At 42.9% G+C, this 23,750-nt stretch overlaps 1 protein-coding gene across 1 annotated transcript; it reads right to left on the minus strand.

The window, feature by feature from the left end:
- Positions 1–2,875: 2,875 nt before the first annotated feature.
- Adamts1 (ADAM metallopeptidase with thrombospondin type 1 motif 1) lies at positions 2,876–12,179 on the minus strand. Its single transcript, XM_031364316.1, has 9 exons — positions 11,049–12,179; positions 9,146–9,492; positions 8,568–8,700; positions 8,099–8,266; positions 7,440–7,726; positions 7,116–7,302; positions 6,827–7,002; positions 5,737–5,912; positions 2,876–5,158 (listed from the first exon to the last, which is right to left on the minus strand). Exons 1-9 carry the CDS (start codon positions 11,776–11,778, stop codon positions 4,459–4,461), a joined length of 2,904 nt encoding a protein of 967 aa, XP_031220176.1. The 5' UTR covers positions 11,779–12,179; the 3' UTR covers positions 2,876–4,458.
- Positions 12,180–23,750: the final 11,571 nt, after the last annotated feature.

Below are 23,750 nucleotides of genomic sequence, written 5' to 3' on the forward strand. Positions count from 1 at the left end.
TCTTTCTACAAAACTTTTCACATTATGATTCATCACAACAAAACTACAGGTATGAAGTAGCAACAAAAATAGTTTTTTGAAGAACTGAATTCAAGGTTGCAGCACTAGGTTGAAAGCCACTGCGTTAAGGCCACAGTAAAACACTTGAGTGAAGTCCTTGGTGGCTTCCTATCAGAGTCTAGGTACGGAAAAGCAGCAGGTAGCTGAGCATACTCTTTTTACAAGCACAAGAATGTGGTTCTGGGTTGGGTTCTGGCCAAGAGAATTCTCAGAAGGGGTTCCTGCATAATCCTGGAGAGAGCATGTATACTGAGGGTTCTGGGTCAGAGTAAGCAAGAGATTGTGTTTAGATAGCTCCTGCCTTGCACTGTCTAGAAGGGTATGGTGGAGGGGCAGTGGTGGCTCAGAGTAGATTAGACTCAGCAGGTCTTTCTGGATCTTCTCTGGGCCTGGTACTATGCCTGGAGGGAGGAAGGAATTATGACTCACCAGGAGAGCTAGACTATGTGGTCCCAAAGGTGTGGCTTTCTACTTTGGCTTTGAGGGCTAGCATAGATGGACAGTGTTAGGAGATGAAGGTGTTAGGTAAGATTAGGTAAGAGAACTGGGGGATGATCTGGATGTATTCATAGGACAGAGTCTGAAAGGAATATAGCTTTTTCCTCAGGATGGTAGAGAAACCAGACCTGGGACTTGGCTGTCAGTGATATAGAAGCAGGTGCTAGAGATATGAAACTTCTCACTGGGAACAGTTGCAGGCCATGCAAGGAGAGGTCACATTAGTGAAACCTGGCTTTCTGTGTAGAATTTTAAGACTAGGAGGTGTGGTAGATCTCTTTTTCTTGTTCCCAAGGGGACTGAGTTTACATTTTTTTTATTTTTTTCTGAGAGAGGTTTTCTCTGTGTAGCCCTGTAGTTCTGTATATAAGACTGGCCTTGAACTTAGAGATTGGTCTGCCTCTGCCTCCTGAATGTTTTTGTTTTTGTTGTTGTTTTGTTTGCTTTTGAGTTTATTCTTGAAAATATGGGTTCTTGAGGTTGCAGATCATTATTGCTACTTTAACTGTTGGGGTTTACATTTCTACCAGAAGAATATGATTGGATTTTCAGAGACTAAAACATTATTACTGCAAGTTCTTCTAACTCCTGGTAGAGTCAAGCTAATATATCTGTGGACTTCATTTTCTTTTCTTTTCTTTTTTTTTTTTTCTTACAGGTATAAAAAGAACATTTGTGGTGGATTTTTGTAATCATATGAAAAACCAGATCTAGTTGAACAAATACTTGAATTTCACTTAGAACATAAGTTTATGGAAGTCAAGGAGTATATTTGTGTAGCATTTTGAATAACACATACAGCACAGTGAATGATATTGTAATGAGGTCAAATTTTAAAAATTACTTATAGTATGATGTCATCACTTAGTCACTTCTCTGCATTTGGACACTTAATGGCAATGTGATTTTATGCTGGACTTCATTTTCTATCCCCTATACCTTTTAAGGTTCTTTTGTTTACGCTGTACCTTTTATTCTCATAGTCATATATTTTTCTGCATAACATTTTATAAATCTGTGACTTTTATACTAATAAAACTTATTTTTAGGGATTTTTTTTGAATGAAACAAATGTAACTTTTAAGCCAGTTAAATTAAATACATATATATAGGTGTATGTGTAGTTTGTAAACTAAATTTCATTGTTTCTACACTCAAATTCCTTCTCCCACCAATAAATCAAATATATTTATTTATGTAGTTATGTATGTATTTTATTGTTTTGAAGCATGGATTTTTTTTTTTTTAATTTTGCTATAGCATAGACTAGTTTGAAGTCACCATGACCCTACTGTCTATGAGCTCCACATCTGGGCACTACATCTGGCTCCTGTAGTATTCTAATACTCAAAGTCTCCTGAAGCAGCTTAACTAGGAAAAATACCCAAAAACCAAAAACCAAACCAAAACAAAAGAAACCTCTTAGTGAATAAGGAAAGTTCAGTAAAGTACTTTTTCTCTGTTACAAGTTTCAACTGCACTATATGAACTTTGCTTGGGTATCATGTATAGGAGTCAGGGTCGTCTAACCAACCATGGGAATTTGCACCATACTAAGAGGCAAGACAATAGAAATCAAAGTTGCTGGTACATAGGACAACCTGGGCTGCTGAACTGCCTGGTCAAGTTCTACATGTAAAAACTTATTCCATGATCTGAGAAGATCAGCTTTATCTTTGGGTCTTAAATTAGGTAATATGAAAAGGTAACCCAATTTATGTCCCTACTCCCACCACACCTTAGCCTGTGACGACATAGCTAATTCCTGAGAACCATGAGAACCATCCATTCATTGCTGAGGGGGACACACTAAGTAACTAAAGTTGAAGTTAGCGTTTTGTTAGGGGACACACTAAGCAACTAAGGCATTTTGTTATGGGATGTAAAAACATCATGCTGAGGAGACTAAAAGGTGAATGGAAAGTTATATATGTCAGTAGTTGGGCACACTGCCTGTTTTCTAGTGAATAGTTTTCTAAAAGCAACAGCACAATGAAAATAATCTGAACTTGTCATTCATCAGTACTTAGTTTTCAAAAACTAATTTTTTATAGAAGTCCAAGATTTCTCCCCCAAACTTCAGTATTACTGGTGAGGGAGGAAAATATTTCACAGTATTAGCTCACCACTCATATCTGTCCCAAATGTGTGAGGCACTGTTTCTACTCAATAGCTTAAATATGTTCATGCATTCTTACTTATTTGATAAAATTAAGGGAGACAAAAATCAAAACGCATCAGAAGCTGAATCATTTTCTATTTACTTTATCACGTTGCGGGTTGGCAAGCAAGTTCACAGAACAAATCTGGCCCACCGTTTGTTTTTGTAAATACAGCTTTATTAAAGCACAGCCATGGTTAATCATTTACATGTCATTGATGGCTGCTCTCAGTCCTACAAAGCATTCACTGTCACATGGTATGGCAGGAAAGATAGCCTACAACACCATACATGCTTACGGTCTGGCTTTTTACAGTAATTTGCCAACCACAATATTAACAATCTTATCATTAAAGACATCATCAATGTCCTTTTTATTAGTATGTCTATAAACAGGAAATAGAGTTCATTCACCCAAATTTTAAAACTGTCTTGAAATTCAATGTTTGTGTCTCATCAGATTTCTTGCCCAGAAGTTAATCCCATTTCAGAAAAAAAGGCATACACATTCAAAAGTGTTCTTTTTATTATTTCTAGTTAACATATATTGTATAAATACTCTATTTTTATATGCACTTTTACAAAAGCGATATAACTTAAAGGTTTTATCATTAGAAATAAATGTATAAAAATAAATATGTCATTATAGGCATTTATTATAAACTATAGTCCTTCTTAGAAGGAACAAACAAACCAATACTTATAAAGTACATACAGTTCATAGTAATGTATTTTACTATATACATATACATATGGAAACAGTCATATTCTCTCTCAATAGAAGAGCTGAACAGACATTCACCAGGATACGACTGTTGGACCAGCTGCCAGGAGTGGACCTGCTACCCTGCAGCAGCCTCCCATGTGAGATGAGTGATCTACATGTTGCCCATCTCACGGGACCCTGATCTCTATACCCCATTCTTACTCTGGCATGACATGTCCTATTTTACTGCCTTTTGTGAGCCATGGATTATCTTTAACATCCACAGTCCTCAGGCAGGCTTACCTTAGGAGAAAGCACAGAAGGAGGCGTGTTGCTCATTGTTCCTTGAGGTTTTATGTGTACCTCATCTACTTCACTTTTTTTTCAATGTACATTTTATAAATAGGTGAACTGTTTCTGCCTCAACATGAATTATAGTTAAGAACTGAGATTGTATAAGAAGAAATCAGGGGTTCTTTCATCGAGACGAGCCTTTCTCTCATGTTGAACAATCTGAACTTTTCACTATCAATAGGAATGATGCTTCAACCTTCCCTGAAACCATAGCAGCCAGCAACTTTAAATAATGATCTTGTTTATACTCCTTGTCCTTGCCTCCAGTGATAGAAAGTAAGCCTTGTTTGAAATCCAGTCTTACCATCTTTCTGCTTTGCCTTTCCCAATCCCCATGATACAAAGTATGCAGTTAGTACCATGCAACAGGGCTTGCCATGTTTCTGCCAGACTCTGAAAATTATTTGTGCAATAGATGTAACCAAAGAAATACTAATAGTGCTCTGGGGCTTCTTAGTGCTATCTACGTATGGTCTTTCAGATGCTACAGTTCCTCATTAACTACCTTATCCCAATGGAACTGGCAGGATAGTATCCTGATCTACCTGTGTTGCTATGTATCCCCTACACACACCTCATTGCCACACCTCACTGCTTACTGGTTTGACTCATGGGATCCCTCCAGCACTCTTACTCTCAGTGTATCAGCCCTCCCACGCTATCTTGTCCTCAAAACCTCTTAACTGCACTGTGCCAGTGTGCAAAAGTCAATGTAATGCTTTGGCTTCTTCAAAGGATCACAGCTCTCATTTGATAACACACCCCCATCGTGGGACAGACATTTCAAGGTTCTCTTCTTGTAACCCTTTCCGCAAGTTTTGGAACACGGTGACCAATCCCCCACCTGCCAATGTGGGCAAGGAAGGTCTGCGCAAGGTCTGGTACTGGCTGGCTTCACTTCTTTTGCACATTCAGAAGCAGGCTGTCCATTAATATCTCTGCACTGAACCACTCTTCTCTGCCAACCTGAGCCGCATGTCTTGGAGCACTCCCCCCACTCTTCAATCACCCACTCTGAAAACGTGGGAATGGCATTGAAGGACTCTGTCTTCTTCTTCATAAAATAAGTGTATTTGATTTTGGGTCGGAGAGCATGGCCCACCATAAGAACCTGGATGGTTAAGGGTTCTTTGAGTGGACTAAAGCTGCGGATTCTTTCCAACGCAGCCGAGGAACCACTGTATCTTAAGACAGTACCTTTGTAGGTGAGGTCTTGCTCTAGTGTGGACAGAGTGAAGTTTCCATTCAGAACATAGGTACCATCAGCGGCTCTAATAGCCAGAAAGCTGCCATTGTTTCTGGACCCCCTTTGATTCCGATGCTTCACTTCAATGTTGGTGGCTCCAGCAGGAATTGTGACAATGTCATGATACCCAGGTCTGTGGACAAAGAGAACAGGTATGTGTCTTTCAATTGGCTAATCAACCATGTTGCTTAAAAATATACAATTCTTTCAAATGTGACTTTTCCTTAGCCCTATAAAATTATATATCAAAATTACACGGTCTCTAAAGCACGTGTTTTCTTTCATATATTGATGAATTAAATTTAGGTATTTAGAGATAAGGGTTCACTTGTGGACCAGGTTATACTGGGACTCATTATGTAGACCAGGCTAACCTAGATCTTATAGCTACCATGCTCCCAAGTCAGCCTGCCGAACATTGGGATTACATGAAGTACTTGGGTTTACTGGTTTTTGTTTGTGTGTTTGTTTTTCAAGTCAAGTTTTCATGTTGCTCAAGGTGACCTGAAAGTCATTATGTAGCAAAGATGACCTGAGCATCTGACAGTCTTGTCACTCCTGTCTCTGTCTCCCATTCCCTGGAATTACAGGTACGTGCCTCAGGTCTTATGTAGTGCTGGGGATTGAACCCAGGGTCTGATGGACACAAGGGAGGCTCTCTTCCAACTGACCAACACCACATCTTTAATGCAGGCGTGTTCTGAAACTTACCTTGTGCTAGTGACTGTTCCTGATATTTTCTTGCATGTGGAGCCGTTTCCTCCACAAACACCACATTTATCGAACTTCTTTTTGGAGTCTATGATTCGATCACAACCAGCTTTCACACACTGTCCTTGCACACAGACAGACGTAGAGTCAGGACTACAGGGAGTGCCATCTACAACCTGCGGACATAACATACATCTGGTGGTTAAGTATCTGATGTGATGGCAACTGGGAAAGCTCTCCTCTCCGCTCTCCTCCCAGGCTGCAAGTATTCTCCTCTTCACATGCAACATGTTAACCTTCATTTTGGCGTTTTCAACAGTCCGTGTAGCTATCTGCAAAGCTTATAAATGTCTTGATTTTATGTGTTTGCTGGCCTATCTCCCCTATTGCTAAGGTCAATGGAAGCAGTGTTCACTGTCACACTGATTATTCTGTGGACAGTGCCTAGAATAATATGTTGTAGCTGAAGGTGCTTCATAAATCACTTGCTAAATACTTCGTCCACATGTTGGATATATTTTCCCATCTTATAATGGTGAGAATTCATGACAAACTTAAGCAACTTTACTTCCATTTTCCCCTCCATTATCCCCTCTGCAAAACACCAAAAGAAATGACGAGTCTCTTTGTTCAAAGTACGTGCTCCAACAATGAATTTTTAATTATCAAACTCACCTTAATTAGTGTGTTTGTATGTGTGGCCACTAGGTACCCGGTCACAAGTACTTTGGACTACTTTCTACAACTCTCGGACAGCGTGTTAATATGTAATTTATCTAACCATGAATTTCTGTATGTGAAACCTAGTTTTACAGGGATGCTCTTCAGTGTTCAAAGGGCCCTTCTTTGGATATAAAGGAGCAATATTAAACACATGCAAGACTATTTTAAATGCTAGCGAGATTTAAGCTTCCTTCCTAGTGGAAAGCAACACAAATCCCAAAGCAAGAAGTTGCTCCTGAATTTAGAAGTATTCCAAATTCAAAACTGAACACAGATTAATAGGTAAAGCAAGCCCAAACATTGGTATGAAACGGCAGCAAGCCCAGCTTAGGCTCCTTGGCAAAGATACACATGTAAAAGTACCTACCTTGGGCTGTAAAACAAAGAAGTAGCCAATGCCTTTGGCTTCGCAGGTGAGCTTGCACCTGTCCTTTGGCGACACGCCAGCATATTTGGGTGTCCATTCCACAGTGGGCTCATTCCCAAAGGAAGCTTTGGAAAACTCATTGTGTGCCTCACACTGCTCCTCTCTGAATGTTTTTCCTGAAAAGAGAATGACCGTGATGATGATGTTCCCAGTTTCCAGCTTCCAACCACATGTTGTGGGCACATCGCCTTTGCCTGGTTACTGAGAGCTGAAGTCCAGTATGACTCACCATTATTGTCTGGACAGTCCTCAATGTTACACGACCTGTAGCGGACTCGTTTGCCTTCACAATACTTCCCTCCATTCTTTGGGACTGGGTTGTCACATTCTCTCATTGTATACTGGACTCCTCCACCACAGGTTCTTGAGCAGTCTCCCCACGGTCCCCATGGTCCCCAGCTTCCATGAACAGGGGTCTAAATGGAGATACAGATATCAATGTTAGAACTACAGAGAGACATTTTAGGAACTTATCTGGGAAAGGACCTTAAACATCACTTTGGTCTTCTCAACTCTGAGTTGCAAATAGATAGGTTTCATTAAGTAAACTCACAGCAAAATGCTTCATGTCAGTCTTGTTCACACACTTGCCGCTGACACACCACTTCCCTTCTCCACAGCTGGTGCCATCTGCCCAAGGGAAGTGTTTTGTTTGGCACACCAGTAAGCCACCAGAGGTGCCAGTGCACCACAGGGTAGTGCATGTGCTGGCTGGATCAGGGCAGTGCTTGGATTCCTCTCCAAAAGTAAACTGACACTGGCGGTTGGCATCGTACAAGGTACCGGGAAGATCAGATGGGAGCTTGATTGGATTCTGGGGTTTGTCCATCAAACATTCACCTAAAAAATAAAATAAAATGCAAAAGAAAAGAAAGAAGAAAGAGGCAATTATTAACACATATTTGGTAAAAAACATGCCTATGTATAATGGACATTAAAAGCCACATGAATTTTAGCACTTTGGGAAAACCAATGCTAGGGAACTTTAGATTTTTAAACAGACATTATCCTCAATGGCGAGAAGTTATTGTTTATGAATGAATAAAGTTTGGGAGCAGGATGCAGTGGAAGTAAAGAACTACCATTTGTGATCTTGACAGAGAAGATTGTAAAAGAGGAAAAATGAGCAAGAACCATGGAGCTCATTTAACTAGAATCCTACACGAGGAAGGTAGGAGTGGAAATGCCTGGAAGAAGGCGCTGTCATCTTACCGTGGCCATTATCCAGGAAGGACGTGACCATGTAGGCGCTGCAAGGCGACCAGGGCTGGCTATGGTCCAAGCTGGAGAGCATCGAGGCCATCAGATGAGAATCCCCACTCACGCCGTTAAAGCTGGCACAGTGCTTAGCATCATCGTGCGGCATGTTAAACACATGGCCTGGGAAGCAGACAAAATGGACATTAAGCTGTGATCCTGTGCAGCTCAATTGTTCTCTTACTAGACACTCACTTTGATCAGGGTGTATATAGAAATGCCAACTTTCAAATGTTTGGAGCTCTTTCTCCCGTCCTAATAAGACCACATTTGAAATTGTGGAAAATATACCCTCCCATTTCTAAAAGTGCTGGTGGCGAAAGTAGCAACCTAGTCTGGGATAGTTTCTGTCTGTCAAATCAGACTGCCTTATTGGGTTGTAGTCATGCATTTGGGCTGAATGTATACTCTGAAGCCCACTTACCCAATTCATGGGCTGTGGTGAAGGCGGCTTGTAAACCATCATCTTCTATGACTGAACAGCTCCGGCTGGGGTCACATACTGTCCCAACATCAGCCATCCCGAGAGTGTCACACGTGTGGGAGCCGCATAAGTCCTACAAAGAGACAAGGGAAATTCCTTTTAACTAGGACACAGTGGACTCGATACTTAGCTCTTCAGCAGGGCGAGTCTTCACATGCACTTTGAAGCATGTCTGTTTATTGTTGGGCATGAAGGACTGACTACATGCTCCTCTAAGCAAGGTTTCCTGTAATGCTTTTAAAATAGAACTGTGCAACTTGAGATGTTGAATTTTAAAATAGAAATAAGCAAGACAGATTAAGCTAGCCTATAACCAAAAAGGAAATGAGGCAATACAGATGAGATGCCTTTTTTTTATTGGTTATTCTTTTATTTACATTTCAAATGTTATCGCCCTTCCCTGTTTCCCCCTCTGCAATCAATCCCCACCCTCCCATCTCCCCCCACTCCCGCCCCATCCCATGCAGCACAAGGCTGACCTCCCAGGTGATGAAATGGTTGATAACCACTTATCTTACCTGTCTGGTGAACAGAATTGCTGTGTCATAATGCTCTGCATCACGGTCACTGGGACTGTTGTGTTGTTTCTGCCAGCTGCAGAAATTCCGAAGGGTGAGAGCGGCATTGGAGGTAACTTCTGGCCCCTTCTGCTCCTCATATATGACCAAGATCTTCACCACTACCAGACTAATTGAGTTCCTAATGCTGGGGTGCTTATAAAACCTGGCGGCCACCGAGAACAAGGTTAGAAGGTAATGCTTTAGACCGCTGCCATGGAAGTCAGCCATGGACTGGTCAGCCACGAGCATGGTTTCCACATAACGGGGGCTGGATACAAATCGCTTCTTCCTTATGCCTCCTGGTCCTGTAAAAAAGAAAAGGAAGTTTGCTCATGGGCAGTCCTTCTCATAATAGTGACCTTCTTGGGGTATATTAAGAAAGTTAACCTAGTCAAAGTAAATAAAACCGAAATACACAGGGGAACAAAAATAAAACAAATATTTGCATCTTCTAAAAACTGTGAATGTTATTTTTTTAAAGGTTTTTTTCTTTTGCTTTAAATAAAGCAAAGAAACAAACAAATGAAAACTCAACAGAGTTCAATAGATCAACCTGTCTAGGTATATGTCCTCAGGATTTCTTTTGTGGCCTTTGAGAACTCCATGGCCTGAGTAAGGCAGTATGGATATCATCCTGCCCAGCTGTAGTAAAAACTTGGCAAAGAGAAGCAGGCAGAGCGCCCTGAGTCACCCTTTCACTATTGAAGCCAGGGCTGAAATCCTGAATGAGATCATCCAGCTCCACGTGGAAGGCATGGGGCAGGGCGGGGAGCCTCTGCCAAGGGGTGGGGCTTGGGGAGTCTCAGTCTGTAAGGCTCAGCTCTCTCATTCAAGGGGTCCCAGGGGGTTCTCGGCTCGATCCAGTTCCGGGCATAGGACCACCCACTCTGCCCAGCGGTAGGTTCCTGCCTCTTCTCACTCCTAGTGCCCCGGGGGAAATAAGTTAATTTCTTAAACCAGTGTTGCCTGTTTGGAAAAACGGCCCTTCTCGGGCAGCTGAGACTCAGCCATCAGAGAAGTCGTAAAGTGACTACCAGCTCCTAGGACAAGTCGGACAAGGGGGAGAAATCTAGAAAAGGGCAAAAAGAAACTTGAATGATAAAATGAACTAACAGGCTAGTAGGGACTGAATAGCAGAGTCAGGCGAAAGTGTAGCGGGAAGGATCAGCCCAGGCTTACATTCCACGCTCTGGGGAGCACAGCCTCTGCCGGGAGAGGGAGTGCGAGTAGCGAGGCGGAGGTAGGAGGCGCATGGAGGCGGGGCAAGCTGAGCAAAGACCTCCCAAGCAGGTTCTGCCGAGGGGCCCCCGGAGCCTCCAGTCATCGGGGTCAGCTTTTCAAATGGGGGAAGGGGACTGACGAAAGGCCACAGAACTGAGATCACCACTCCGTTGCCCAGGCTCCTGAACACATATCCAGGTCACTACTGCTCCTCTACTCCGCCCTCCTTTGAGCGCTACGTGCACACACGGACTGACTTTACAAAACTCAGCGCGAAACTACAACCTAGTTAAAGTGAACTCATACATTCACTAAAGGATTTAAAGGGATGGGAAGAGATTCTCCAGAATAAGGAGTCGGATTATAGGCTTCCCGGGGGAAACGCTTCGCCCTTATCTGCGGGGCCTCTGATTCTTTCTCACCTTTCTTAAATTATTAACTATTTGGGCAAATACGTATTCAAGCAGGGTTTGGTCAAACATTTTTTTGGGGGGGTGGAGGTCACTACCCAGAACCTCAATTCACTGCAGGTCTGAGTCATTCGCATTCAGAGGCGATCTGGAGTGTGTCCCCAAATCACGCCTCGTAAAGAAAGGGAGCGGGTAGACTGAGAGATTCGGGGTGGGGGGCACTCTTATACCTGATGGCTTTGCGACGCCCTGAGGCTTGGGGTCCCGCAGAGGCCACTGGTTCCGGATGTTCTGGCTTTCAGGTCGCGAGTCGCTGGTTGGCAGGGTCTCGTCGTCCATGACACCGCACTTGGCGCCGCCGCTGCCCCGCCGCCTTCGCCTCAGGATGTGGAACTGCGGCCGTGCGGATGACTCCTCCTCGGGGACGGCGGGGACCAGGCGCTCGGTGGCCACTCCAGGCGCTGGCTGAATGAAGAACTCCTCGCCTTGTAGGTAGAAGGCACCGCGCACACCTTCACAGAGGCTGAGGGCGGCGGCGGAGCCGGGATCGCCGTTCACCGTGCCAGAGTAGAAGCAGTGAGCCAGGTCCCCGGTGGGATCCAGATGTTGTGCCTCGGACCCGGGACTGCGCCCCACCGTCTGCAGGGTGAAGCCAGGCGCCAAGAAACCGCTGTCCGGCTGCAACTTCAGATGTAGCTGCTGGCCAAAGGCGTCCAGGTGGAGGCGTGTGGTGGAATCGTGGCCCGGGGAGCGCTCCAGCGACGGCAGCACCAGCTCTTCATCTTCCTCCGTGGGGCGCCCGTGTGCGCTCCGCACACATAGCAGCATTGTTATGGAAGCGAGGAGCAGCAACGGCATGCGTGCAGACAGAGAGCTCCGAGACCTCGCTGCCCGCTGGACGTCCCCCATGTCGGAGCAGGGTTTCTGCTTGCGTGACCCCAAAGGGACTTTTGGCTGCATGACACCGCACACTGCACCGCAGAGAACTCTTGTTCTGGTTAGACGGTTAGACCCGCAGAGCTTCGCTGGCCTGCTCCGGATGCTTAAAATTCACGATCACTTTGATTGGAAAGTTCGTGCAGAACTAGCAGCCGAAGCTCCGGGTCAATTAGAAAGAAGCTGCCCCGGCGCGCGGGAATTTTTTATTCCGGCACCGAGTTAGAGGCTCCGCACTGCTGGCGGCTGCAGGATCGAGAAGCGCCCTGGAGCTAGGGAACAAGTCCAGAATAGGAGGCTGGACTCTTCGTCCTCCGCCTTGGCCGCGATCTGGCTTGATCTGAGCAAGGGTCTGCTCTCTCCGCCGGGCTGTGCGCTCTGGCCTTGAGATAGCACTTAGCTCTGAGCTGCTTTCCAGCGAGTGCAAGGACCAGGCAGCCCCGGCCGCCCCTTTATAGCCACATCGGAGCCCCTCCCTTCTTCCCCCAACCCTGCGACACCGCCCCCTGAGCTCAGTTGGTGCTAAACCGAGCTCTGCGCCTCGGGGCCTGAAGGGGGAGGGGGCAGCCTCCGCGCTGGCCTCACGCCACACCTCGTCACTCTGGGGGTGTAAGACGCCGAAACAGCGCTGTGACCAGCACTTTGTACAGCCCTGCCTGCTCTGGGGAAAAGAGTGAACCTTTAACTTCATCTCTCCGCTGCTGATTCTCGGACCACCCTGCTTCCTGTCGCCCTTCCTGTGCCCCGGTTGGGCTGCAGTTTCCAAGAAAGAGAGGGTCGAGTTGAAAAGATTCCTTAACATTCCTTTTCTCCCCTACTCAGACCCTCTTCTCCCCCAAAGTGGGCTCTTAGCTTCAGCTGCCTTTTCTTAAAAAGCACCCTACTTTTCCGTCTCTTCTACCCTTTCAAGAGCACCTTGGCTAAAACGTCCTTCACTTTACCCCAGTTTTTCTTGAGTAAAGTATGTTGATTCTGCGCTTCTCAGGAAGGGAAAAGAGAGATTGTGTGTGTGTGTGTGTGTGTGTGTGTGTGTAGGGGGTTCATGGGACACTTCTCAGGCTCTGGATTTTAAAAATCCACGTGGAACGACCTTAACAGTTTCCTCAAGTACTACCTAAAGACGTCTTGGTGGCGGCGGGGAAGGGGGCGGGGTGGGGGGCTCTGTATCCTGGCTCTTTCCGGAATAGTCTATCTGGAACCAGCTTTAGTTCCCTAGAGACTAAAGAAGGGATTTCTGCTCGCTCTTCTTCACCGGAGAAGCAACTCCCTTCCAGTCCACGTACTTCCAAAATCTTAACAGCAGCTGCTGCAGGCCCCAGGCCAGGCGGACAGATGCATCTAAGATTCCCCACTTCAGTACCAAGTCCAAAACGGGAAGGGGGTGGAGGGTTGGGGTGGGAGAAAACCGCGTTCCCCTCCCCCCTCTCTTCCTACCGGGAAGGGAAAGGCAGCCTCCGCGTTACGAAAGTTACAAAAGCTGAGCCCTTCCAACCCCGGCCCCTAAGAAGAAGTTGAGAGGCTCTTCCACTGAGAAAGAGGGAGGGGCTCTGTGACCAGAGGAAGGAAATGGTTCACAATGCTCTCACTGGAGGAAAGGCATTAGGACAAGCTTGAGAACCACAGCCCAAGTCCTCAGGCAGACCGGCGCGCTCACACCAGCGAGCTCTTGCTCCCTGCCCTTCCCAGTTCTGGGCTCCCGACTTGCTGCCCCACCCCCATCCGTTGCTCAGTTGGCTCTTGGTTGATCGCGTCCCTTCGCTCCTCCCCAGATCTTCCTAAATTTTTGGGCCTCAGACAGTCCCTTGCACTCTTCCAAGGCGTCCTCTTCCAAAGGTTTCTGCCAGACACTTTCCCAGGGTTCTAGATAGCCTACATGAAAACATAAACAAAAACTTTGTTTCCCACACCAGGGAAGATAGAATTAAAAAAAAAAAAAAGTGGCTGGGAGAAACAAGGCCATCCCAACCTCCTTCAAAGCTCTTAATAACTTTCTGGCGATTGCGCTCACTGGAGTAGTTCACTCTCAAATTTTGGTTTCTTAAGATCACACTCATAGCTGAACTATACACATCAAGCAACTATGACCTTCCACCAGGGAACTTGGATGTTGTTCATCTTCCTTCCTTTCTGCCTCTTCATCTCTGTTCATCTTCCTTCCTTTCTGCCTCTTCATCTCTGTTCATCTCTTCTTCAGCTTAGGAGCCAGGACCCATTCACATGCGAAGTGTCCAGCCTCTTTCTTTTCGTCTGAGAGCCTGCTTTCCTGAAGCCCACATTCCTGGTCAACTTACTTTGTTTGAGAAACATTTCCATTTTCTGTTATGCTGCCTTTTTTTTTTTTTTTAAATCTTTCCTGTTTGTGTGACTTCCTTCCCCTCTGTCCTCTCTCGCTTGCTAACAAGCAAGAGTAGATACTTGTGAGAACAAATACAAACAAGGGCAGAGTCGCCCGTGCTTTTACAAGCCCCTTCCTTGCTTAGAATGTAGAACATAAAAACCAGTGGGGAGGGAGACTGAAGATGCTTCAGGTGGCCAAGGGGATGAACTTCCTACTAGATCTGGGATGTATGTGCCATCTCCTTAAATCGAGGCAGGAAGGGAGATTTACAGGACCACCAGAAAAATACGTAATTTTCAAATCAAAGTGTAATATAATTCAGTCTATCCACTCTCCCACAGCAACTCTACCTTTTAAAGTTCCAAGCTTGGCCATGAGCCCATTTCTGCCTCTTGTGTGCTCTTATTGGAAAGGATTTTCATTTGGGAGTACATTTCAAATCTCAAATGGGTTACTTCAAATCCATTATAATTTTTTCATATTTCATGTTCTGTATCCAAATAGAGCTGGAAAAAAAAAAGGCACTGAGTTAAAGGGGGGAAGGGTTGCCAGGAACATGGCTTTTATATTCTCTGAGGTTCTCTCCAGATTTCTGTTCTTTTGCATAATGGCTCCAATCTGTTGTGCACCTGTAGTTCTGGGAAATGATTCTTTTTTTAATCACTTCAACAGAGACATGGGTGTTGGAGTTGCCAATTACTAAACTGAAAAAAAAAGTGCACATTCAGAAGAGTCTCTAATCCACTTAAAAAAAAATAAGATCAGCACTCTATGTTTGGCACACAAGCAATAACACACACACACACACACACACACACACACATCTTTATAAGCAAAATAATCTGAATGAAAAAGCAAGACCTTAGGGGTTCCATTTACTGAGTGAGAGAGAGAGAGAGAGAGAGAGAGAGAGAGAGAGAATGGTGAAACATTGGATTATTGTAGTAATTTGCATAGTGTAACACTTGTAAAACCCTTTACTCCTGGGTTTGTATCTGCACCCCACATCCCTATGCTCTGCTAACATATGTTCCTTGTATTTCTGGTTTTCTTCCTATAGAGTGTATTTCTTCATAGAAGAGCTTGCAGAAACAACAGCTTAACATACCTTAAAAGAAAGACCCAAAAAAAGTTATTTATTTTGAAATGTGTCTAGATGATCTGAACTCATTCATTTCAAAATGTAAAGTTTGACCTAAAAAAAGGAAAGAAAAGAAAAGAAAAAAGAAAAATGCATTTAGAAGGAAAAGAAATAGGTCCCAGAGTGTTAACATCAATGTGTTCTTCCCATGTGTGTGTGTCTCAAGGACCCACAGGCTAAAGACACAGAATCATTCTCCTGAAGTCTTAATCAGAGAGAGCTCCCTACAGGCTGCCGTGAAAGCGAGGGAGTCTGGTAATATGGAGGAGCTATTAGGATTGTTTGAGTGTAAACACTATCTAGAACAACAGCTAATGAGCACATTTCATAAGCATTGAAGGCTTTTGATTCATGGCTCCTACCACATGCTTTGCCAATTAGGAATGCAAAAACCATTTGGCATTAGTCTCCCTTTAGAGTACATAGGAACAAATGTCAACACTGGAGCATAAATTTTTTTTTATTTAAATCGAGATTTCAGAAAGAAAACATCCATTTAAGCAGGTTGTGAGTTTAATAAATATCAAAGTCTAAAAAATTATTAATTCTGTTTAGACATGAGTTATCTACAAACACCAAACTTGTATACTGAAAGATCTGAGGGAAGTATAATCTTTCTAATTTATTTTCCTGAAAAATATAGCAAAGGGGAGCCTTAAAGTGATTAATTAACTTGTTCAAAATGATAAAGTATGAAATTTGTATCTCAGAAATAAACTACTATGGTCATAATTTTTAATAAAATATCTCTAGGTGTTTTAATATAAATGTTTGGTAGGTAAATATATCATCAGACTTGTGACTTGTGTTTTTTTACAACTATCAATTTTTATTTTATTAGAAAAAGGAGTTTTATAATAGAAAAAAAATCCACCTTAAAAGATCCACCAGCTTCAGTACCTTTTGCTTAGCCCACAAGGTGGCGATAGTCTACAACAAATGGTATTTGATTTTCTTTTTCCAGTTTAACCAGGAATTTACAAAAGTTTCATCTTTCCAGTGATATGTAACAGTTTTCTCTTACCATTTTAACAAACCTGTAAACCAATTTTGAATTATTTCAATATTACTTGTATTTCAACATTTTCAAGCCTGCAGCTAATTTTTAATCATGAGATTTTGTTAGCTTAATCCAAATGTTAGTTAGGCTTTAAAAACTGAGAATTATCTTTGGCTGCGTTTATATGTCACAGTTGAGAGCTCACTGCAACTCAGATGAAGAAAGAAATCACAGCTATGCAATCTAGTGAGAGATTACGTACGGCCGCGTTGGTTCACTTACTATGTCCCCCCCTTTTTTTTTCAGTGTACACTGCTTCTTGACACTTGATACTGACTTTAACTGCTTTTCCAGGTTTATAGTATTTCCCTTGGCCACAAGAAAAAGTTTAAAAGGGTGGGGAAAAGAAGTTAAGTAGTGGAATGGGGGCAGGGTGAGGAAAACGTTCAGCCACCAGGGGGCAACAAAAGACAAATTTAAAAATAAGTCTTAGCCAGCTAGTTTCTCCTGCAATGAGTGGTCATCCCAAATGTAAGTGACTTCCCAATGCTTTGTGATTTAAAAGCCATATTCTGAAGATGTGTTGTTGCTAAATGTAAACTATAGTAGCATAATTCATGAGATTAGTAAATAGTGGCGTTAAAAACAGATTATGTCAGCCAGTAGGAAGCACACAAGGCTTTGAAGAAGGATGTTTGAACTATGTAGTCCCCTCTTTCTCATCACCAAGCATGCAGTTTGTTGATTAGCTGGCAGAGACTGGAGGCATCCCCCAACTTGTATGACAGTCAGAAGATGAACGTTGGGTTTCCAAATGTGTTGGGAGTGAGTTTTGCTGCTGACAGTAAAAGTCTTAAACCTGTAAGGCCCTGTCCCTCCGAAAGACCTGTGATTTGCAAGTACTCCTTCTTACTGACAACTGTAGTTAAATTTAGAACTGAGATGGCCCCTGACAATGCACCAGGGCTGAGAAATGGACACTTCTCCCAGTCCCTGACATTGAGTTGTCTTCAAAGTCCTATGCTGTTTTCCAATCTTTCCCTCCCACAGCATATTACATTTTCCAAGTACACACAGATCAATGGATACATATGCAGTGTTCTAGAAACACTGTTCAGTGTTTTGGGTCATCCTGTGAGCTGAGGAAAGAAAGCTTAACAGAGTCATGTTCACATGGGGGGATGAGTCTGTTCCCTGCCCTTGTTTCGAACCAGATTGGAGAGCTAGAGAAATTTGAGTTTGAATTCTGATGTTCTGAATTTGTCACCTCCTTACTTCATGACTTTAGGAGATCTATGGCTGTCACTGAGCCCCAAACTCTATGTGTGCAAATGATGGCGAACCTTGAAGTGACATATTGTAAAGATTGAAAGTAACAAGTTAAAGGTAATCAGTGGGAGAGGCTGCTAATGTGGGAGACATTAGACATTGAACACAGTTGGGAGTCCTCAGACTGTGGTGACTTCATTCTGACTCAGCATTTCTTTTGATGTTATGTCCTGTCTCACAGAATAGTGCCCAGAGTAAAAAGCCCATTCTGAAATGTTGCATCTAGTTGACACATAATGGTTATGCATGTTTCCAGGATGCAGTGTGATGTCTCAGCACATGCATTTTATTGTATAATCATCAAGTCAAGTATTTTGCTCATTTTCCACCTTACACATTTAGGCTAAAGAGATCAGAAGAAGAGGGATAGTTCAGAACCCAGAACCCGAGGAAAATACTGCACAGAATCATACAGCATTGACTTCAGCCTTTGGAGGCAGAGATAGAAGTGTTGCTGGAGATTGCTGGCAATAAGCCTAGCTCCAGATTCAGTGAGAAACCCTTTCTCAAGAGAATAATGTGGGGAATGAATTTGGGATACCCAAAATCATTCTCTGGTCTCCACAGGCATATAGCCACAAGCAACCAGGCACACATATATGCATAACACACACACACACACACACACACACACACGTTCACACATACTCATACCACATTGACATAAGCATATGTACACACCTACAATTAAAACTACTTTTAAAAAGAGTATATAATTATATTTAAGTAGGGTAAATTAACTGCTGCTCATTTCACAGTAGTGCAGCCATGGTTAACAGTAATGTAGTGAACACTTCGGAATATAGCAGCTAGCCTATTTTTTTTTTTTAAACAGGTGAAGTTGATTGGTCTTCTTCTCTTTTTAAAATTTTATTTATTTTACATTCCAGTGTTGCCCACTCCCGGTACCCCCTCCCACAGTTCCTCTTCTCCTTGCCTCTGAGAGGGTGCTCTCCCCATTAGTAGACCTCCCCCTTCTCTGGGGCCTCAAGTCCTTGGAGGGTTAAGCTTGCCTTCTCCTATTGAGGCCAGACGAGGCAAACCTCTGCAATATTTGTGCCAGCAGGCTTGGACCACCCATATATACTCCTGGTTGGTGACTCAGTCTCTGGGAGCTCCCTGGGGTCTGGGTTAGTTGAGACTGCTGGTCTTTCTATAGGGTCGCTCTCTCCTCCATCTTCTTCAATCCTTAATTCAACTATAGAGGTCCCTGACTTCAGTCCAATGGTTGGGTGTAAATATCTGCATCTGTCTCATTCAGCTGCTGGGTAGGGCCTCTCAGAGGACAGCCATACCAGGCTGCTGTCTGAAAGCACATCATAGCATCAGTAACAGTGTCAGGCCTTAGAGTATCCCCTTGAGATGGATCCCAAGTTGGGCTGGCCATTGAACTGCCTTTCCTTCAGTCTCTTCTCCACTTTTGTCCCTGCAGTTCTTTTAGACAGGAGCAATTTGGGGTGAGAAAATTTGACTATGGGTTAGTAACCTCTATGCCTCTGCTTGAGGTCCTGTCTTCCTACTGGAGGTGGAAGTTCCCTCTCTCCACTGTTGGGCATTTGTCAGTAAGATTGTTTTCATCACTGTGTCAGATAACAAAGCAGAGTTTAGTTGTATGGGATATGAGGCTGCTTATGATGAACTAACACAGCACTGACAAAACTTACTGGGATATGGGATGAAAAGGCAAAATAAGACTCCAAGAAAACAATTTTGAAAAGCTATGGAAGTTGAGAGAAAAGAGAGATCCCTAAAGTTATCAGCTATTGTGAGATACTTGTGAATTAATGTTGTTGAGTTTTACATACATTTTTCCATGACTATTAATGGGTAAACAAGGAAAATATTTCAGTGGGTGAACTTTTCTGAGTTCCTCTCCTGATATATTGTGGTGCCCTTTCATTCTTTTGTCTCTTCTCTCTAGTTGGGTACCAGCTTGATCTCTTCATGTTGAATGAGGCAAGTGGTATGTTCAGCAACAGAGACCTATTGTCAGGTTGCAGAGGATAATCTATAGCCTTGAAGGGAAGTGCTTATAATGTTTAGGGGGTATCTATAGACTTCTTTGACCAATGACTCTACAAGACATAACTTCCTAATACTAGGGTTTTTACTTGCTAGCATGTCTAGTAGTGGCTTTCTCTTCCTCATTATGGAATCACTCTCTTTAGATTCTTTTCTATATATGTATTATCTTAGGAAGCTTCTAAAGTAGTAGGTTTCCATATCCAAATGGACTTTTTGTTTGTTTGTTTCCCTGTATAGCCTGTGCTGTCCTAGAACTTGCTTTGTAGACCAGGCTGACCTTGAGCCTGCCTCTGCCTCTTGAGTGCTATAATTAAAGGTATGTACTTAAAAGTCCTTCATTTCTCATATACTTAAAAGTCCTTCATTTCTTTTAAAATCCACTAAATATAATTAAGTGCTATGCACATCATTGGTAACATTGAGAAACTGCCAATGGGAACACTCTTAAAGAAAAGTGACTCACCCTCCTCCAGCACCCATCAATTGTTATCAGCTCCTCTACCATGCATCAAGCCTCAGGAGCCCATGCCTAACTCGGGCTGGAATTTGTAACTGTCCTCCTCTTGCCCAGCTATTGTTGAGGCAACCACAGCTGCTGTGGGCGCACACATGGACTCAACACAGAGTAGGTTTCTATATGGCTATTTTATATAGATTTTCCTTTTGTTGCCTCTCCATCCCTCCTCCTTTCCCTCCCTCTGGCATCCCATCTCTCTTTTTTCATCCTTTTCATACATACCTTTCCACTTCCATGAAGCATGTGATTTACCATCTCTCCCTCTTGATGTCTCCTTACACTCCTGGGTTACTTTCATGATTCTTGTCCTCTCTAGTTACCTTAACTTAAATACAAACTGGAAAAGGTCAAAATTATAATGCATATGTGAAAGGACATATGACATGTGTCTTTATGGGCCTGTGTAACGTCACTGAATATTTTACAGTTTCATTCATCTTTCTGCAAATATTTCAGTTACATAATTTGCATAGATGAAAAAAATTCTCTACATATATTTATACTGCATTTTCATCATCCACTAATTAGTTGATAGACTCTAGGCTGCTTCTATTTTCTAATTTTCATAAATAGAAAACGGCCAAGCGACAGTCTCCATACTAGGATTCTGTGTCCCTGGGATATATGCTCAGGGATGGTAAGTTGGGTCGTATGGAAGTTCTAAGTTTAGCTTTGGAGAAGCCTTTACACTAATTTGCATAGTGACTGCACAAGGTTATTCACCCCCCAACAGTCAATAGAGTTCCCTTTCCCCAGATCCTCTCTAGCATCTGTTGCCATTTGGTTTTTAAATACTTGCTATCCTGACTGTGATGAAATAGAATCTCAAAGTAGTTTTATTAACTCACTCCTGCTGGTTAGAAATGTAACCTATTAAAGTGTTTATTAGCTATGTGCATTTCTTATTTTGAGAACTCTCTGTTGATGAGTCTAGTAGCCAACTTTTGACTGGGTTGTTTATTTTCTTGGTGTTTATATTTTTCTTTACATATTCTACATATGAATATTCTGTCAGATGCATATTTGGCAAATATCTTCCTGTCATTCTGTAGGCTGCCTTTTCATTTGATTAACACATTTCTTTGCTATACAGAAAACTTTTTCAATGTAAGAAAACCAATTTGTCAGTTTTGGGGAAAGCAAGAAGTTCATAAAGGCCAAGAAGTCAACAGAGGAAAACAAAGAACAAAACCAAATTTTGTGGCATTTCCTGCCTAAACAAAGAATTGTTTTCAATAATTGTAAAGAAATGTTTTCCCAGTATAAATCCTATATTGCACAGATCTGGAGTACATCTTTATACTTCACTTACAAACAGCTTCTAGCACAGTTTCAATGACATGTAGCACAGCATAGAACTGACATGCCAAAGAGGAGAAACAACATTTATATGAACAAGAGGGGTAAGAAGCAACATAAGGTAGACAATGATGAGGCTTTCTAGGTTCAAGGGAGTTGAATGGGACTTTCCCTTTTCCCATTAATTAATTAATTATTTGCTTTACATCCTGATTGCAGTTTCCCCTCTCTCCTCCCAGTCCCTACCTCTCCCTTGCCCTCCCCTTCCCTCATCTTCCCCTCCCTTTCTTCTCAGAAAAGGGAAGGCTTCCCATGGATATCAACCAGCCTTGGCCTATTAGGTCGCAGTATGACTAGGCACATCTCCTATTTGGTCTAGAAAAAACAACCCAGTTAGGAGAATGGGATCCAAAGGCAGGCAAGATAGTCAGAGAAAGCCCATACTCCTGCTATTAGGGGTCTTAGAGGAAGACCAAGCTGCACATCTATTACATGTATGTAGAGGACTTAGGTCTGTCCCATGCATGCTCTCTGGTTTATGGTTTAGTCTCTGTGAGCCCTTATGGGTCCAGGTTAGCTGAATCTGTAGGTTTTCTTGTGGTGTCCTTGACCTCAATGGCTCCTTCAATCTTTCCTCCCCTCTTCCACAAGATTTCCCTGTGTATTCTACCTAATATTTAGCTGTGGGTTTCTGCATCTGCTTCTATCATTTGCTGGGTGAAACCTTTCATATGACAGTTATGCTAGGCTCCTGTGTGCAAGTATAACCAAATACTACTAATGGTGTCAAGGGGGGCTCTCTCTCATGGCATGAGTCTCAAGTTGGGCCAGTCATTGGTTGGCCGTTCCCTCAACTTTGCTCCAACTTTATCTCTATACATCTTGTAGGCAGGATAAATTATTGATCTAAAGTTTTGTAACTGTGTTAATGTTCCCATTCCTCTATTGGAAGTTTTGCCTGGTTACAGGATGTTTCCATTTCAGGTTCCATATCCCCTATTTCTTCAAGTCTTAGCTAGGGTCACCCTTATAGATTCATGGGAGTTTCCATTGTCCTAGGTTTCTTGCTTATCTCAGATATGTCTCCCCACTGGTCCTGTTCTATCTCTCTCTCTCTCTCTCTCTCAGTTCTCAGTCCCTCAGTCCTCACACTTTATCTCTCCTTTCTCCCTCCCCATTCTTCTCTCCTCCCCACTCTCTCTCCCATCCAGTTACCTTCCTCCAATTACCTCCCCATGCCCAGTTTATTTCCCCTCTTCAGTGAGAGCCAGGCATCCTCCCTTGGGCCCTCCTTGTCACTTCCCTTCTTTGGGTCTGTGGACTACAGCATGGCTATCCTGCACTTCATGGCTCATGCCCACCTGTAAGTGAGCATACATGCTGCACTTCATGGCTCATGCCCACCTATAAGTGAGCATACATGCTTTTCTGGAGAGTAGGACTTCTTAAATCTGTTGTGATAGGGTGAAAGGAAAATCCCAGAAGACTAAATCTATGGATTTTAACCTGTGGGCCATGACCCCTTTGGGGGATTGAAAGACTCTTTTAAGTGACAATGGTCACTTAAGACCATTGAATTTTACATTACAAATCACAACAGTAGCAAAATTAGTTATGAAGTAGCAACAAAAATGATTTTATGGTTGGGGATCACTGCAACAAGAGGAACTAAAACCTCAAAGCAATAGGAAGTTTGAGAACCATTGTTCTAAATTTTTCTTGATAACTTCCCCCTTCTCTTTCTTCCCCCCCCTTTCTGTTTCTCTGTCTCTATCTCTCTGTTTAGGTGTGTCTGTGTTGTGTGTTGCTAGGTATTCAACCTAAGACCTTGAACATTATAGGTCAGAGTTCTAACATTGAGCCAAACCACCAGGCTCTGTGAGTTTTCTTTTGTGATACAATTCCTGAATTCTGGAAGACTGGGATGGAAAAGTTTAGATAGCAAAACCAAACAAATCAACCAACCAAACAACAACACAACAACAACAACAACAACCCCAAAACAAATTTAAAAAAAAATTCTATAAGAAAAGGTGCAATAAATACATGATAGCTGCTTCCAGAGAAATAAGTAGGCCAGAAGTGATTTGAGTATAAACTTTGTCCAGGGGGAAAATTCAGTTTTTGGTGGACTGAAATATTACGCATTCACTGTATCTTCCTTACAGTGGCAAGAGACAGAGCCTTGCCTATAACTCAGGGTGGCCTGGAGTTTACAATTCTCTTGTTTTTGCTTTCTAAGTACTAGGATCCCGGGCCTATTTCCTTAATATAAAATGTAAATTACATTATATGTAAAGAATAAAGAAGTACTTCTTTTTTTTTTTTTTTAGATATTTTCTTTATT

The sequence above is a fragment of the Mastomys coucha genome, unplaced genomic scaffold, assembly GCF_008632895.1.
Source record: "Mastomys coucha isolate ucsf_1 unplaced genomic scaffold, UCSF_Mcou_1 pScaffold12, whole genome shotgun sequence".
NCBI classification, from domain to species: domain Eukaryota; kingdom Metazoa; phylum Chordata; class Mammalia; order Rodentia; family Muridae; genus Mastomys; species Mastomys coucha.

What these genes read in the sequence shown, in the direction of transcription:
- Adamts1 (XM_031364316.1), bottom strand. Translation starts at nt 11,778, where the DNA reads ATGCAGCCAAAAGTCCCTTTGGGGTCACGCAAGCAGAAACCCTGCTCC. An exon ending in CACCACAGCCCATGAATTGG is followed by an intron (nt 8,267 to 8,567) that starts GTAAGTGGGCTT and finishes TCTGCTTCCCAG; the next exon opens with GCCATGTGTTTAACATGCCG. An exon ending in CTTCCTGGATAATGGCCACG is followed by an intron (nt 7,727 to 8,098) that starts GTAAGATGACAG and finishes TTTATTTTTTAG; the next exon opens with GTGAATGTTTGATGGACAAA.